This window comes from Condylura cristata, unplaced genomic scaffold (assembly GCF_000260355.1).
Source record: "Condylura cristata isolate star-nosed mole 26May11 unplaced genomic scaffold, ConCri1.0 scaffold00012, whole genome shotgun sequence".
NCBI lineage: Eukaryota > Metazoa > Chordata > Mammalia > Eulipotyphla > Talpidae > Condylura > Condylura cristata.
Window position 1 is genome coordinate 21431716 of NW_004567113.1, and position 17795 is coordinate 21449510.

At 37.5% G+C, this 17795-nt stretch overlaps 1 protein-coding gene across 3 annotated transcripts in view; it reads right to left on the reverse strand.

The window, feature by feature from the left end:
• Nucleotides 1-17795, reverse strand: part of RUFY3 (RUN and FYVE domain containing 3) — a 53555-nt gene that overhangs the window by 6735 nt on the left and 29025 nt on the right. For 2 of the 3 annotated variants that reach the window (XM_012724146.1, XM_004681233.2), the window contains 7 exons: nucleotides 16255-16320; nucleotides 15926-15995; nucleotides 12650-12742; nucleotides 11293-11376; nucleotides 9077-9244; nucleotides 8677-8774; nucleotides 4910-7201 (listed from right to left, as the gene is read on the reverse strand). In XM_012724146.1, the coding sequence (XP_012579600.1) occupies nucleotides 7132-7201; nucleotides 8677-8774; nucleotides 9077-9244; nucleotides 11293-11376; nucleotides 12650-12742; nucleotides 15926-15995; nucleotides 16255-16320 (649 nt within the window). In that variant the 3' untranslated portion in view covers nucleotides 4910-7131. Of the gene's footprint in view, nucleotides 1-1831; nucleotides 1897-3773; nucleotides 3874-4538; nucleotides 4659-4909; nucleotides 7202-8676; nucleotides 8775-9076; nucleotides 9245-11292; nucleotides 11377-12649; nucleotides 12743-15925; nucleotides 15996-16254; nucleotides 16321-17795 lie in introns of those variants that run through there. The other variant, XM_004681232.2, reaches the window with a different exon arrangement.

Below are 17795 nucleotides of genomic sequence, written 5' to 3' on the forward strand. Positions count from 1 at the left end.
CCCTATCCATTGGCCAACGTGTTATGTTTTAACAGCTATTGTTTCCTATCTGATATTATAGAAATCTACCTGTTATCATGTTATATATTAATTCATCCCCTTTCCCAAGTATCAAGGAGATACTCTGCTAAGCAAGAAGAGATGCAAAGTCAACTCTCAGGTCTGGGAAAATGCAACACATCTCATGTTTCCAAATTTTCAGGTAAGTGGCAGTGTGACCAGGTTTTCAGCCCCAGAAAGCTTCCATTGTAGGATTGCAGTTCTGGCCAGCCCTGCAAGCAGCCGTCATGGAGTGCAGAGACAAAGAACTCAAAACCAGAAACCTCTGTGAGTAGAGGCAACCTGTGTAAGCCACTCGAACCATTTTGTGCTCCTGCTTCTTCAGCTGTCAAGTGTGCTAGATGATTATGCTTTTAAAAGGAGAATTAAATTTGCAGGGACATAATGAGAAGAAGCACAATGTAGATACATGATAGCACAGTTTTATATTCCCAGGGTCTAAATCAGGATCTGGTATGTAAAACAATTATAATTGTTTATAATGGGCTTGATTCTAGTATGGAGCTAGGCGATCCCTGAAAGGCACCAAGATTAATTTTATGGCTTTCTACATCTCTTCATAGCCCATGCTGAGTTGCAGTATTAGATCTGCTATATTTAAGGTACATTTTAAGTATAATTTGAATCGAATTATAATTTTGGAAGTAAACTTTAAGGCTTGGGGCGGGGGGGAGCAAGGAAGTGCTGTTTAGGCCACCTAGGCCACCTGCATAAACAGACTCTGTGTTGCACTGTGCAACGTATGTTTCCCAGCAGCCACTTTTGCTCCAATGACATGCTACGTAATCCTTTAAGCCAAATTCTGAATAGCATCAGAGTGCCAAAAAATATACTCAAAATCCTTACTTATTACTAAGCTTTTTGTTGTTATTATAATAGACTAATTTTTAGAGTTTCGAGCCAAACTGAGTATAAAGTACAGCGATTTCCCATATACTCTGTCCCCCACATCGACATTAGTACCAGAGCAGTATTTCTGTTACAACTGATAAACTATTATTGACATAAGACAATTACTGAAAGTCCATAGTGTACTTTAGGATTCATTGTTGTTGGTGTGTACATATTATTAGTTTGCACAAATGTGTGGTGGACATTTTGTAATCTTAGAGAGTAATTTCACTGCCTAAAACAATTCTCTACTTTGTGGACCCATCTGCCCATCACCCCCAGCCCTGGCAGCTCGCAACTTTCTACTTGGTTCCATGGTACTACATTTTCCAGAACATGATAGTTTTGCTTCCTTCATTTTCAAAAGCAGGGACATTATATTTTTTTATATTCTTATCAGCTAATAAAATAATACCTTAAATCAACTTTGTTGAAATAATCTTTTGTTTTGCATAGTGAGCTGGTAAGAGCAAAAGTTATGAAAAAGAAATATAAATTAAGCTGTTTGAGACCCTTATAAATAAGCAGAGTGGAGTATTTAGCTGCCTTTTATTTATCATATAAGAAGAAACAAGTCTTGTTCAAGTACATTTAAGAACCTCTGAGATGGAATGACTTGTGCTTTATTTTCTGATACCGATCCAGTAAAGATTAGAAGTAATCTCTGAAGTGATGATTTAAGTATCCTGATCACTTGTATTTCTTCTGAAATGAACTAAATGTGTTTGGTTTACTATGTGTTTCTGATTTATTATTTATTCAGTTCCCTTTCAAAGTTACCTTTTGGAATTCAGTGTTGGTGTGTGTCACTGCCAATATATATCAAAAGCTACTTCTTTCCCAAAATAATTTAGTAAACAGTTTATCAACAAATAAATACCTGTGGCTTTCTTCCAAGGGCTTTTTTAGTATAACACTTTCCTCTTGAATTTTGTGTTTTCCATCCTGCCAAAAGAAAACAACCCAATTTATTAATTATTCAGAATGCTAAACAGTGATAAAGCTGCAAACATTTTCTTCTATATTGTCTCAGCATGGGTATAAAGATAAATAGCTTTTTTAAATTAGGGTAGGAATTTAAACTTCCAAGTTCTTCCTCACTCTTTGCTTTAAGAAGTTTCTTAGTAAATTATTCTGACAGAATTTGCAATAAATGATTTTCAGGGAAGACATTTTTTAAAAAAAAAATCTGGGGATCCAAATGAAATTCACAATGTACCCTATTTACTCAAAAAGTGGGCTCAAATTATTAGTTACTTCTTAGTAAGTGTATTTTAAATACATAGCATAAAGTACATTAAAAACTTATTTTTCTAGCTGAGCTCTGGAAATGCTAAGACCAAGGCATGGCATGAGGAGCAGACTGTAACCCTCTTGGTACACAGTCAGGTAGATGCCACAACTTCTACAGCCTCAGTAACGGAAGGTTCTTTACTCTGAGGATCAATGTGAAGTCTCACGCTGAATTGCTACCAGTGTTTTCAGGCTCATAAACAGTTGCCTGTCATAAATTATTGCCCATTAGCTTCCAAAAGTAGAAGGTGTTCTTACATCACTTAAGCATGAAGAAATCATATTAGTACAAAAATTACCCCCTTGGAAATCCCACTACAAGGTATTTTAAAACAAAAATTTAAGGCCTCACTGGAAAAGTGAGGCCATGTTTGCTAAACATGATCATAAAGACAGCATGCAATAGAGAGTGGTATTCTGCACACTTTAAATTAGTAATAAAGAGTACTATGTAATAAATGTCCATTTACTACCCTTTCTGACTTTCTATCAAATGGGCAGTTTATTCCTTAGAAATTTTAAGTAAGAAACTTAAAAATATGTCCTACTTTGTTATATATAGTGTATAACAAGGAGGTAACCACCCGCCCCCTGACCCCAGTTTGTTTTTGACAGAAAAAACATTTTATGTTTTTCTGTATTATCTGAAGAAACTGGCTCCTATTTTTGGGTCCCAGAGGCTACCTTATCCCATCTTAGCTCCAATTCCATTGTAGGTGGCAGACAGGTTTGTTTCCTAGCACTGTTCCATAGAAACTTTACTCCTGGGGTCTCTCTAGAGATGAAGGGGTTAAAGTCTCAGTGCTGTCAAGCTCTTAACCTCTGCAGCCAGAGAGCTGACTCACATATGGTGCAGCAGACCTCTCCTGTCTCACCCACTGTTCCCCTCAGCAGTGTATTTCAGTGGATCCACCTGTTCTGCTCCCCGCTCTGTCTCTGGTGAATCCTCTCATCTTCCACAACTCTGGCCTACACCCCAGTTCTTGTATGCATAAATAAATAAGACTTTTTTTTTTTTTAAAAAGAAACATACATTTCTGTTCTTTAAACCACTCTATATTACTTTCTCTTCCCCCACCTCCCCTTTTTCTTATTTTCTCAAGAGAAGTATTTGGCAAATGATAAAACTGAAATTTCTCATGATTCTGAAAAAGGTGTACAGAAGTAAATTCACAATGAAGTAAATTCTGTTAAAGGGGACTTCAAATTGGGGAGGGATTACTATGCCATATTCTTTTTAAAAATCAACCAGTAGAGGCCCAAGAACCAAAGTTTTGTTAAGGTACTAAATTAATTAATCTTACTTAACAAACTGAAAGGGATTAAGAGTCGCTGGAAATCAGGTTGTTAAAATCCCCCTTTTCAATTGAAATCAAGTGAGACTATATTAGAGGGAGACTCCGGAACAAGTGTTCACATGATTAACTCCATCTCTACTGTCTCCATATTCAAGACCATTGCAATTAAGTATGTGTTCCAGAAAACTCTCTAAAAATGAAGTAAAAGAACAAGGGAATAACAAGTATTACCGTTTCGGGCTCTGGCTTCTGGGAACCCCTTCCTGGGATGCGCCTGTTGTTTTGTAACCTTTTCCCTCTTTCCTGTTTTAGTTCTATCTCAAGTTGGTTCCTGGGATAGGTGAGAGAAAATGATGAAAATTTGGGATTTCCATATATTCTTCTAAAGAATGCCAACTTTTTAAAAGTTAAGTTTTAATTCATAATCAATAGAAAGTTATCAGTTATAGGGCCCTCCCGGGTGGCGCGATGGGTTAAAGTGCAGCACTATGAAGCTGTCTGCAGCCACTGCAGCACAAGTTCAATTGCCAGGGAGCTGGCCACATGGCACAGCAGAACTCTCGTCTTGCCCGCTGCTCCCCTCAACAGTGTATTTCAGTAAATCTGTGTGTTCTGCTCCCCACTCTGTTTCTGGTGAATCCTCTCACTCTCTGCACCTCTGACCTACACTCCCATTCTTCTACACAAAAATAAACAGACAAAAAATAACCTTAAAACCATATCTGGCATACTGTAAGAATTCAGGAAATTATATCTTTAGTGTGAAGTTGGTCATGAATTCTCTTACTTCCTACTTATTTGACACCTTGGGTTCTATTTTCCTAATTCAGTGATTGTAAAGGATGTTGGTAACATTTTGGGAATGTTGAAGTATATAAAGCTTTCTAAATTCTCATGTCAGAGAAGGGACATTGCTGGAAGGGGCTGCCCTTTCTCCTTGCCCAGGCTCTGAATTGACCCCTGACCATCCTATTGTCTCAAGCCACCCCTCTTCACCGCTGCCTGGTGAGCTCCTCCACTTCTAGCTGCAGACTGTTGATCTTGTCTCCAAAGTCCTGCTTGAAGAGACGGTTGTCCAACTCAGCCGATTGGCGGCCTCGCTCAGCCTGGCGCAATCTGGATGTGAGCCACATGAACTTGTGATAAAAAACAAAAAGCCATGGGGGGGTGGGGGATGGGGAAGGAAGACCAAGTTCACAACACAAAATAAGACAACCCAAGGAAGAAGGTATGGAGAGACAGAAGGAGGGAAACAAAACAAAACAAAACAAAAAACGTTAAAGGACATGGGGAGAAATTATGGAGAGGAAAGATGGAAAAGAAACAAATTCTAAAGAAAAGCAAGATGAAGGTGAACCAGGCAGAGGAAAAGTTGATTTTCCATTTTTTTATTCTAGTACTACAGTTTACAGCCATTAGATGATAAACAATAAAACATCACTTTTAGAAAATCCATAACCAAAGCCAACCTCAAGTACACAGTAATTAAAGTTAAAATCACTTTTTTGTTTTTATTTCCTAGTAAGTTTGGTACTTTAAAATTTTGTCTTACACACATAACTAGAACTTGCAAATGGGCAACTACCTTCTTATATGTGGAGTTAGAACATTTTTCTGCTCTTTTCCATAAACCACAAATTATATGAAATCATCAGACATTACATACCAACTCTTACCCAGGCTTTGGATTATTATATAGGGAAAAGCCTTTGTCAGAGTTCGGCCATCTGTTTCCTTCCATTCCTATCAAGCGGAGTGTGCCTAGGGTCAAACAACTCAGCAGTGGGTCTGCATAAATTCCAGGTCATATTCTCTGGAAGATACTAATGAATGTTTATTTCTATATATCGTATAACTTTGCACCTATAAAGAAGCATGTTCTAAAAGGTGAAAACAGTTGAGGCTGTTTGTAATAGAATTTGGAAGCATGCTATGTGTAGTCCTTGGAATTTTTTTGTTTTGGTGTCTGAACTTTCCTTCTAAAGCGCACAGAAAAGGCAATTCATCACCACAAACGGATGATGAAGATAAGACATTAAGGGATTTATTAATATAGGTGCAAAATTATAAGACCTAAAAGAAGTTCAAGAGCACAGGATTTTCCATGAGATTGTTAAATGCTCTTTGACTTGAATTTGGTTCAAGTCTGTAAGGACTGATAACAGCACACATGAAATCTATTTTACTCCCTTAATTATGCCTCTCCCCCACACCCAAGAATAAGGTAAAGAATTTCAAGAGCTGGAAGCTAAGGGACTATTTCTGGCCCCATCTATGCAGCTTAAATGCTGCAAAACAGATTAGAATGAAAAAAAAAAACCAAATTTTTGTAAAGACGTTTGAAGGAATGAAGGCTTATATAAAGTCTGTTCCCCACAAATTAAAAGAAAAAAAAATCAAAATATTTATAGGGTTATTTACAATGTAAAGCCTAGAAAGTGTTAGAACTGTGGTCACTTAGAAAAAGAAGCCCTGCAAAGTACTCTTTGTGGATACCTACTGGGAATCTTTATAGATTAAATAATGGTAACGAACTTAAGTTTTATCTATATATCTATGTCCTACTCTGAAATGGTCTTTTAATAGATTGTTAAGTTTCCCAGAAAATTTAGCAAATCCCCCCACTGGAATGAACAAAAGCTAACAGTAACTCTTAAGTAAAGCTTTCCACTCAAAAGATGAGTCAGGAAACCACTACTCATATCTATACCTTTCATATTTACTCCAAAATGAAAAGCAGGATAGATTTGAAAAATGTGTAGTGTAGCTTTTTTTAATAGGAGAAAAGTGTTTTTATTCAGAGAGAAATTCTCTGATCTATTTAAATAGGAAGTGGATTCGCAGGGAAATGGCAGAGGTGGAGATGACAGTATCAGGAGGGTGTTCCCAAGTGTCCACGTTATTATGTTATCATAGGTTATCTAACCACTAACTGTATATCTACGCACTTTAAAGAAATAAGCATTTTAAGGATGCTGTTTTAATTTTTTCTCCGAAGTCACTAAGGCAAAAATGTTGCAAGCAATCTTGGTTACTGAGAATAGAACTGTAGTGAAATACTAAGTAGTTATCCTTGGCTTGGGAATTAAACTTATGTAACCAAATTGAAAAGAGGTCATGGCCTAAGAGACACAGAACTACTTTAGAAGAGTCCAAGTTCATACAGTAGTCACCTCTAGCTCATCACATTGCAAAGGCAGAACAGGCTTGCTGATACAGACAATGCACCTAGAACCTGCTTTGTTAGGGACTGTGTTGTGAAGGCATTGATAACATATGTACAGAGCATCATTCCCTAGACTTTTCTTTTTAGTGGTCTGTTTATTTACTGTTCAACTCGGAAGTAATTATTCAAAGTTTATTAGGTATTTAATTAAGAGCTTATACTAACTCTGGGGAAATAATAAAGAAGAAGAAAAACACAGTCTGTATATCAAACTGCTTTTTTAAAAAGTCCAACAAATTCAAAGTCAATTTTTGGTAACATTTCATATAGAATCAGAGTTTAAATGTAATAACTTTTGGATCTGCTTCCCTTTACAACTCAGTTGTGATACCAGACTTGAGAGATGACCATTTGCAAAAATTCCTAGTGTTTTGGGATCAGTTTATTAGCTGCACTATTTAAGGTCTTTGCCTGTTTCACCAAATCCTTTTCACTAAATTAATAAAATAAAAACAAAAATGAAGTAGGAGGGGAATGAGAAAATGGATAAACAGGAAAGACAAAGATAGCAAAAGAATAAGTCAGTTTACTACTTGAAGAGAAAAGTCACTTAGCTCTGCTTTAAACGCCGAGTCAGAAACTACTGAAAAAACAATTTGATAACTTTTCAAACATTAACTTATGAACAGTACAATTGATTTACTAATAATAAACATATAAATGCTTATTAGTAAGCATTTAGATAACTTACTAGAGAGGCCAATACATTTTTACTTAAAATCAGGTAAACTGGAGGCTTCAAGGCTATTTGTTGATTTGTAATTAACTTCTGAGTTAACATCAACAGGCAGTACTGCATAGGACCATCCTGGGTAAGAACATCTGAATAAAAGTTACCCATTTATTTACTAAATGAATGCATTGTAAGTTCCCTACACTGCCACAGGTCCAATGAGACAACTTAAGAAGATCAATTAACAAATAAGGAGATCACATTCTCATCAGAAGATATTTGTCTATAGAAGGCTATAAGATGAGGTATAAAGTGACAAGTGCTGCAAGTGGTGTGGATAAAAGACATGGGAAAGCCAACGTGGACAGATAGATTATTTTTAGCCTGTAAGGGGTATCAGAATAGACGACGGAGCTGGCATTTGAGCCTTATGGTGTCTGAAAAACAAGGGATAAGAGAAAAGATATGTTTAATTGGTGGAATTACTAGGAAAGGAATGAATGGAGAGGATGGGGATTGTGTCCAGAGACCATAGATTAATTTTGTTCAGGTCAAGAAGGGTGATCAGGGGGTATTAAAAGTGGCAAGAGAGGTTCAGAACATTAAATGACTGTTGGCAGCTTTGTCACCAGGAAGCAAATGGGGGTTTTAGACAAAAAGAGAGATGAGAATAGCACAGGGAGAGGATGTGCTTTGGTAACTGAACTGTAGGTGTTGGTGGGAAATAGCTGGTCAGATAATGAAAATGTAAGACTGGTCTCCAGGAGGTCAGAGCTGGAAACGTGAAGAGTTGTGGTATGAGGTGTCAGAGGAAACTAGTGGGCTGCTGAGCAGAAAGCAGAGAAAAGGGAGACGGAGGAGAGAAAAGGATTAAAGTTAAAGAAGGGCTTCAGTATCCTCCTCACCTAGCACAAATGGATTTCAAGGTTTTAGTGATGAACAGTAAAACAACAGAATTAACAGCACACTTAAAATTTCTTTCATCCATATAAGTATTGAAATTGAGTTAAGTAAGAGGGTTAGGGTTCAAAGCAGTCAAGAAAAGTGACATTTCTTAAAGGCATTTTTGGTGACATCTTAGAACATATGAAATTTCACTGGCTTGTTTTCTACCACCATGCCTGATGTTAAGGTGGAAGAAACTTAGGTTTCTAGTTATCAGATACATAGCACATTCTCTTCACCTGCAGCATTGAAAGGTCAATGTGTTTTCATGAAAGAAATAGCACTTTTACCTTTGCTCGAGCTGTTTAATGGTCGCAGCCATCTGATTAGTCTTCTCTTCCAAGCGACTGTTTAGTTCACTTTTCTGTTTTACGCCTAAATCTGAACTCTGTTATGGAAAAGAAGGGTCATCAACTTCTCATATTCTGGTATAAAAGTTAATGGGATATATTACTCAGTTGGGACATTAGGCTAGAAAGTATCAATTATTTAGAGGATAAAAAGGTCTTCCTTTCCCCATTACAATATACAAAACAGCTATAGAAGATTCTATAATGTTGTAATTCCTACAGTGGTTACTGGCAGCTAATCGCAAGATGAGAAGTGACTCTTCCCTTTTGTATCTGAGGTGTGATTCTAGAGAACAAGAGGTCCAGAGACCAGTGAGCTTACTCCTTCTATTTCCCCTACCTGTAGCTTAAAGGCCAGTTCATGCTTGAGAGCCCTGAGATCATCCAGTTGCTGTCGCAGAGACACCAGGGCATCCTGCTTCTCGCAGACATCCTTCTCCAGCATCTTCATCGCCAGTTCCATCTCCTGTCTCATGCTGATCTGGAGCTCCAGTTCTTTTTCAACATCCTGCTCCCAAAGATAAATATATCAGTTACTGTCTCCTCAATGAAGTACCAGCCATAAAATTCCATAGAAAAAGATAGACCATACTTTTGGGTCTGATATCCTGGCAAAATAGCTATAAGCTAGCATTCATGCAGGTATTAACAATAAGAATACTTAGGAGAATTTCAACGACATTTACTCAATAATTTATAAATCTGAAAAATTTGGTATGCCAAAGATAGTGCTAATTAATATTTAAAGTACATATATACTTGAGGTACTTCATTAGACATTAAAGCAGAGACAACTGGTATCATCTCCTATTATAGAAATATAATAGTATTGTAGTAGCCACATAAACAATTATAATTTTCTTCAATCTGGATAGTACTGACATATTCAAGAGCCCAAGGAACTGGCTAGCATCCTAATTACTGGGATGGTCATTATGCTAGCTGAACTTGCATATTAACATGAAACTTCATTTCAGCTGTTACTATTGCCATATTGTTTAGATGACCAATGATACCAGGACCTGAGTTCCTCTATAGCCAGGGCATACCTACATCTTGCCCACTTTCTTGATTTCTTTCCTTCATAATAAAATTTCATATGATAATAAAAGGATATGGAATTTTAGTGTAGGATTTTTACTGTGTTGCTTAACCGAGGTTTCCTTTGTACATGGTTAGCATGACAGAAAATGTATCAAATTGCTTCTTAAAATGAAGATGTATTTCTAGGACTCTTTTTATTGAAAATATTTTATGATCTAATTCCAAATACATAGACAAAATGATAATTCTTCAAATTTGTTAAAATAACATTGTTTTTTCAGGAAACCTGAATTTATATTCTGTACAGTATTAGCGTATCATAATTTTTAGCACTTATCAGGTCACTCATTATTTTCAGGTTTCTCCCTATTCTTGTTTATGATACCATCTAAACTGCAGGAAGAGGGATAAATTAATACACAAATAATTGGATAAAACTCACTACCTTGTATATTCATAAATTATAATTTTTTAAAAAAGACTTATTTATTTATATATACAGAACTGGAGTACAGGATAGAGGGGCAAGGGTGGTGAGAAGATCCACCAGAGACAGAGTTGGGAGCAGAACAGGCAGATAGACTATGGGCAAGACAGGAGCAGTCTGCTGCGCCACGTGGGTCACCTCCAGGGCCGGGGAGTGACTAACACTGAAGCGGCTGCAGCCAGATTGCGGTGCTGCATTCTAACCTGCTGTGCCACCAGGGAGGGCCAATACTTTATAATTTCTAAAAATATATGTAGACTAATATTGGATGATACTTTTTATTTAGGTATTATAACAATAATAACTTAAAAAAACAGCTAACGATAAGAGAACAGCTCTACATTAATGATTCTCATTAATGAGGGTTGACTATTTAAAGGGGAACGAACATATTATAGCCCTCACAGGGTGGGGACTAAGGTAGTGTAACAGGGTAGCCTAACAGCAGGAGTGGGGATTGCAGTTTTAAAAAGTAGGTTCCGCCCCTCCCTGGTGGCGCAGTGGGTTAAAGCACTGCACTAAGAAGCTTAAGCCACTTCCGCATGAGTTCGATTCCCGCCCACCCCGAGGTGACCACATGGTGCGGCAGACCTCTCCTGACCCACCCGCTGCTCCCCTCAGCAGTGTACTTCATCAATCTGCCTATTCTGCTCCCCACTCTGTCTCTGGTGAAGCCTCTCACCCTCCGCATCTCTGGCCTGTACCCCAGTTCTGTACGAATAAATAAATAAATCTTTAAAAAAAAAAAAAGTAGGTTCCATATAGTTTCTTTTCTTTCAATATAAGCTATAAAAGCACAACAAAAATGGTGAAATCATACTGGTGGCTGAAGACACTCAGAAAATGGACTGAGACAGTATTACAGAGGATAGGGATAGTGAGAAACAGTTTTATAGAAGCCATAAAACTTTGTTAGAACACTACTATTCCTGTAAGGTAAAAGCTCTTGGTCTGTAAGATAAAAGCTGTAAGTAGGCCACTACCTTTCAGTGTAGTGAAACTATTAGAACATAAGCAACATTTACCAGTCGTAATTGTGTCTCCTCCTTTAAATGCTTTCTTGCTTCACTTAGTGCTTGCCCTTCTGAAGTTCTGTCTTGCTTGGGACCCTTGAAAAGACAGAGAAATGAGTACAGATGAAAGGATTTAAAAGAATCTTCACAGAGTTAGCTAACACTAGCATGGCTATTTAGCAAGGAAAAAAATGATACCTAAGTAGGTATAGCAATTGAACAAAGGTAACAAAAGAATCAATTCAGTCTAGTACAATACTTAAGGTGGATTAGGAATTTCTTGCCATTTTGTATAAAGCCCCATTCTTGTCATTTTGTATAAGACAAGTTACCAAACCAAGTTGTAGAAGTCTTAAAAATCAGCTTCTAAAACTAAAACAGTATTCGCTGTAACATATGAGTTAAATCAAAGATTCAACGATCCTTTCTCCAGAGTTCTAGCAGCTGATGTTTCTAAACCATGCAGGGAGATCACAGCTAAAAATAAGTCAGTCATCAGAAAATTCTGAGCAGTCACAGCTGTTTTCACAAAGTCCTCTCATTTAAAGTCAAACATGTTACTACAGAAAACTACTCAAGCCCCCACTCAAAGCCTAGTTACTTACTCATTAGTAACTGTTTTAATATAAACTGTGACCCCTGGATTCCCAGTTCCAAGGAAACTCATAGGTTACAAGCATAAAGATAAAAGGGAGTAGAGTGGGAGATATTTCTACAACTAGCAATACTAACAGCAGTAGGAGTTGCTAGTTAAATCATGAAAGGTAGAAAATAATCACTCACAGCAATCTGGAACTATTTTCAGTCATAATAAATGGCTTACTTACTATTATATATTAAATTATCTCCTCTAGTCTAGAAAGCTTGGAGTTGTGCAATATGTAAAAGGTTTTCAAAAAATCTGTAAATATATATACATATAAATATGTCTATATCTATATCTATATCTATATATACATGTATATATAATTACTGTAAGAGTTAAAAGTTCTAGAAAATTCACTTATATATAATAATTCTTTTTTCAGTGGTATCAAAGAGGTAGCACTTTTTTAAAACAGTAAAAACTGTGTCTAAAAATAATATATGATTTATTAAACACAGTACAGATCATTAGTACACAAAAGCAAGAAACTGAATTAGCTTCTTGAAATCTCTAAACAGATACAGGTGGCAGTAAAGCTATAGAAGAAGAGACATTATCTTCCCGTAACCTTCACCATCTACTCAGTACTGTAGAGTGTGAGTAAAAAGAGTTCACTGAATCTATGCAACTACTTGCTACTTCCAAGAAACTTCAAAGCTTCTCTCAGTGTTAACACATTGAGACAAACTCTCTAGTACTTTGCAAGTCCAGTATGAGATTAACCTTCCGATTGGTTTCCAAGAGGTAGGAGCTTTCCTCTTTAACTCGTTCCATTTCTTCTTGCAAGGTAATGATCCTATTGTTTGCAACTGCAAGCTGTTGGTACAATTAAAAAATCTTTTATCAACACAGGTTAATTTTGAAAGTATGTTAGATTAAAAACAAAGACAACTCTTCTTTTATGCATGAGCCTTTTTTTCAGTACCAAAATATTAACACTGTTACTACAAGAGTGTCCTCATGGGTAACTTGTAACTATGGTTAGTTAAAACATTTATTCCTGGGACCATCTGGTGGCACAAGAGGTTAAGTCTCAGCACCAAGAAGTTATTGGCAGCCACTGAACACGAGTTGTGTCCCCAGCCAGGGAGCTGCCCAACAATGCACAGCCTATTGCTCCCCTCAGCAGTATATTTCAGTAGATCTACCTGTCTGCTCCCCACTCTGTCTCTGGTGAATCCTCTTACCCCCTGCACCTCTGGCCTGTACCCCAGCTCTTGTATGCATGCATAAGTAAACAAAACATATCTTTAAAGAAATATAACTATTTTTAAAATGTTTAATAAAGAGGTTACCTCATGGCTTGGGATGAGCTCATGCATTCCCCCATAAGACTCTATTCTATAGATGAGTTTTTAAAAATTAAAGAGATGAGGGCCTTCCCTGGTGGCACGGAGGGTTAAAGCGCAGCACTGCAAGCTAGCCACAGGCACTTCTGTGCCAGTTCGATTCCAGACCCTGGAGGTGATCCACATGGTACAGTACATCTTTCCTGTCTCACCGGCTGTTCCCCTCAGCACTGTACTTCGCTGATCTGCCTGTTCTGCTCCCCACTCTCTCTCTGGTGAATCCTCTCACTGCCCCTGCACCTCTGGCCTGTACCCCAGTTCTGTATGCATAAATAAATCTTAAAAAAGAAAATAATTTAAAAAAATTAAAGAACTCCAAACCTTTCACTCTAAAAGATCCCATTAACCACTGATGAGATTTTTTCATTTCAGTACCTAAAGATATGGCAATAGATATGGCAATATTAGTATGCTAATTTACATTCCCATCCCATAGGAGGGAAAAGTAAAGTGGAAACCTGCTCCTGCTCTGCACCCACTGAACTTAATTCCCTACAGCCAAAGTAAAGGTGCTGAGTGAGGCTGGGAGAGGAACTGAGCGCTCCTCTAAGCCAGGACAGGCTCCCCTTTCATTAACTCCTCACTGTCAATGGGTGGAGGTTCTACTTGGCTCCTCTTCTGTTGTGGTAAGTAGAGAGGAGCCAGGACTCAATTGTGCTTTTTTTTTTTTTTTTTTTTTGCATACAGAACTGGGTACAGGCCAGAGGCTTAGGGGCGGTGAGAGGCTTCACCAGAGACAGAGTGGGGAGCAGAACAGGCGGATCGACGAAGTACACTGCTGAGAGGAGCAGCGGGTGGGTCAGGAGAGGTCTGCCACACCATGTGGTCACCTCTGGGGCAGGTGGGAATTGAACTCATGCCACCAGGGAGGGCCTCAATTGTGCTTTTTAAATGCAAGTCTTGTCAGCCCATTTATCTGTGTTCTGTGAATCAAATTAATATATAAGGAAGTAATTCTGGGCCAGTGAGCCTGCTCTTCAGAGTTAAGTGCCTCCTCAGGTTCTTCTTACTTTAGCAACATCAAAGAAAGTGTCAGATTGCAACTGCAGATTCAAGCACACTTTCTAATTCAGCTTTACCAATAATAAAGGGGATATTTATATCTATCTGAATCTTTTCATGAGTTCAGAGCATAGGAAGGGAAAAGGGATATTATTATAATTTACTAGCCCTCTTAAATCTAAAGTATATGGCATAAGGAAAAGCAGACCTGAACAGGCTTTTATCTGATCATTATAAAAAGTATTCACAGTGCTCACTCATATCTCAAGGTATCTTCCTGATTAGCGCTTTACTTTGGTTTTATTATTTTAAGATTTATTTTTGTTTACTTATGCATATAATTACTGGTGTGTAGGCCAGAGCTGAGGGGGACAACAGAATTCGACAGAGACAATGCTGAGGGGAGCAGTGGGTGAGACAGCAAAGGTCTGTTGTGCCATGCGCGTCACCTCCCTGACCAGGGATGGAACACAGGCCACAGTGGCTGGTGATAGCTTGATAGCCTGAGACTTTAAACCCTGCACCAGTAAGGAGGCCCAACTTGGTTTTATTTGTCAAATTTATTGCGCTATATGTAACAGAACAGTTTTAATTACCAATAGAAAAGCTAACGTCTTCACCGTCTAAAAAATGTTATCTAAGAATTTTCATGGAAACATCTAATACAGATGTAGCTACATCTAAATATGTAGCTTAGCCTTTAACAAATTAAGAATAAATACATTATTCAAAGTTAAAACATGAGGCTATTTCCCTATTCTTATTTTAGGGACATTTTAAGGAACTTTCACATATATAATCTTATCTGATTTTCAGAGGAATTATGAAGCTGAAAGGGGAAGTACAGATCCCCTCATTTCCCAGTGACAAACTGGGCCTCTTGGAGATCAAGTGACTTGCGTGTCCAGGGGCACGTGGCACGTAAGAAAGCATTATTGCTCTTCTGAACAGTGCTCTTTGTGTTACCGACCACACCTTCCAAGGAGAGATAAGGCCCTCAGTGTGAAAGTTTGTTAATATGGCACATACAAGTTAGTATCTAGCACATACAAAGCTTCTGTCTAGCATCTAACACATAGTATCCAAATTTTGGTTAAATGAAAACGATGAATTTCATGTTATACACTAAACATTTATTCTAAGCTAGCTCAGACATGACATTCTCACAAAAGAAAGCCAGATACTCAATGAGTCCAGATTCTAGGTCAATCATAGTCCAACTGGATAACTGAGACCCTTCAGATAAACTAGTTGACAGTGCCAGTTAGGATAAGGCATTTAATTCTCTCTTTCTCTCATATATACACACACACACCTTTCACACTCACTATCTGTGATTCACTCAGTAGTCTTTCTCTCACACATCACATTTCTTTTGTCTCTTACATATATCCCTCTCTCCAGTTCCCCAATTTACACACATTTCTTCCTCTCTCTTTTCTTCTTTTTCTTCACTACCCTCTGACAACCACTCCTGCCCAACTTAATTAGAAACAATGGTTAAAAAAAAAAAGAGTTAATTGACCAACAGTAGGTACAATCTGAAAAATCAAGCCCTTTATTTCCAAAGTTCCATAGATATTATTGGTCCCTCCTAATGCACATCATTAAATTCTATATCAAATAAAGAATTTCCAAAAACACTTACTTCCTCTGTCAGTTTAGTATTGGATTTTTCCAATGCATCCACTTTTGCTTGAAGGTTATTTACAGTAGCACTATCAAGAGAATTAAAAAAAAAAAAATGGGTAACAGAGTCAAGTTTATATTTCATGGTCAACTGTAACCATAGCTTTGCTTGACTAACAACGCCATAGTTCTCTGCAGACATTATTATTACTGTAAGTGCCATTTGGCCAGAGCCTAGCTCAGTGCCTGGCAAATAGGAATTCTATGTATACTTGTTCATATTGTCTGAATTTATCCTAACCTAAATCCCCAGTAAGACCCCCAGTAAAGTATTTATTTGTTCTTTACTTCAGATGTCTGTTGAGTTCTTCTACATAGTTCTTCTGATCCAGAATAGCAGTAATTTGGCCATCTCTGGGGGAAAGGCAGATGCAGAACAGAGAGAAAATTGAAATAAAATTACATTAGAAATATCAAGGTATTGTTCTACTCAAGTTTTCACAAAACACAATAATGTACTGAAGTACAGTACTCCTCAGTGTATCAACACGACTCAGAGGTTTAAAAATAGAAATTAAAAATAAAACTAAAAAGGCACCCTTATTAATAAAACCCTTGTGACTGCTTACAAACCTTAATAATTGAGGCTATTTGAGGCAACCAAGGGAGAGAACTTTTCTTAGTGTAATTTTAATTTTTTTAGCTACACTAGTATTTATAACAACTTTCTGTTTATCATAGGAATTGAATCAACTTTTAACTGTTGATTTTAACTGTTTTCAAAGGTATTATATACTTGTCTTTAAGTGTTACTGACAGGGGCCTCCCTGGTTGTGAAAGGGGTTAAAGTGTAACACTATGAAGCTATCTACAGCCACTGCAGCACAAGTTCAATCCCTGGCCAGGGAGGTGACCCACATGGCACAGCAGACCTCGTCTGTTCCTCCTGCTGCTCCCCGCAGCAGTGTATTTCAGTGGACCCACCTGTTTTGTTTCACACTCTGTTTCTGGTAAAACCTCTTACCACCACCCCACAACTCTAGCCTGTACCCTGGTTCTTGCATGCATAAATAAATAAATCTTTAAAAAAATAAAATAAAAAATACTTAAATGTTACTGATAAATCAAAGTGAATGGCATAAAAAGCTTTCATAAATATCTAGTGTTTATTCTTATACAAAAAAATTAAGTGTGGGGAAAATGAGGTTTATATCTGAAACCAAGTAATCCTCAGTAGGCAAAAGTTAAATAGCCTGACTTTTCAACTAAAAGACAGGATCAAACATCTCTACAACTATTTAAAAAACAAGTGATATAGTCTTAGTTCAATGTTCAGACTAAACTATCAAGTGCTCAATTTATAAAGGTGTGAGGCATGCTTCTGATCTCAAAATATTATATAAATATTTTAAAAGCTTTTTATTTTGAACCAATCTTAGATTTACAAAAAGAGTTGTAAAAGTAGTACAGAATTCTGTTCCTTCATTCTTCCTCTCTTCATTCAGCAACCTCTAATGTCAACACTTTGAATAATCCATGATACATATGTAACACTGTAAATTTTGAGCAAACAGAGAATGTGATCCTTCTGGTTAAGAATACCATGTTTATAAGGCCTCCTTAGTGGTGGAAGGGGTTAAGACACAGCACTATGTAGCTATCTGCAGCCACTGCAGGAGTTCGATCTCGGGCCACCCTGGCCAGGCAGCTGACCCACATGGTGCAGCAGACCTCTCCTGTCCTGCCTGGTATTCCCCTCAGCAGTGTATCTGAGTATATCTCTCTGTTCTACTCCCCAATCTGTTTCTGGTGAACCCTCTCACCCCCTGAATCTCTAGTCTACGCCCTAGCTCTTATATGCATAAATAAACAAATCTTAAAAAAAAAAA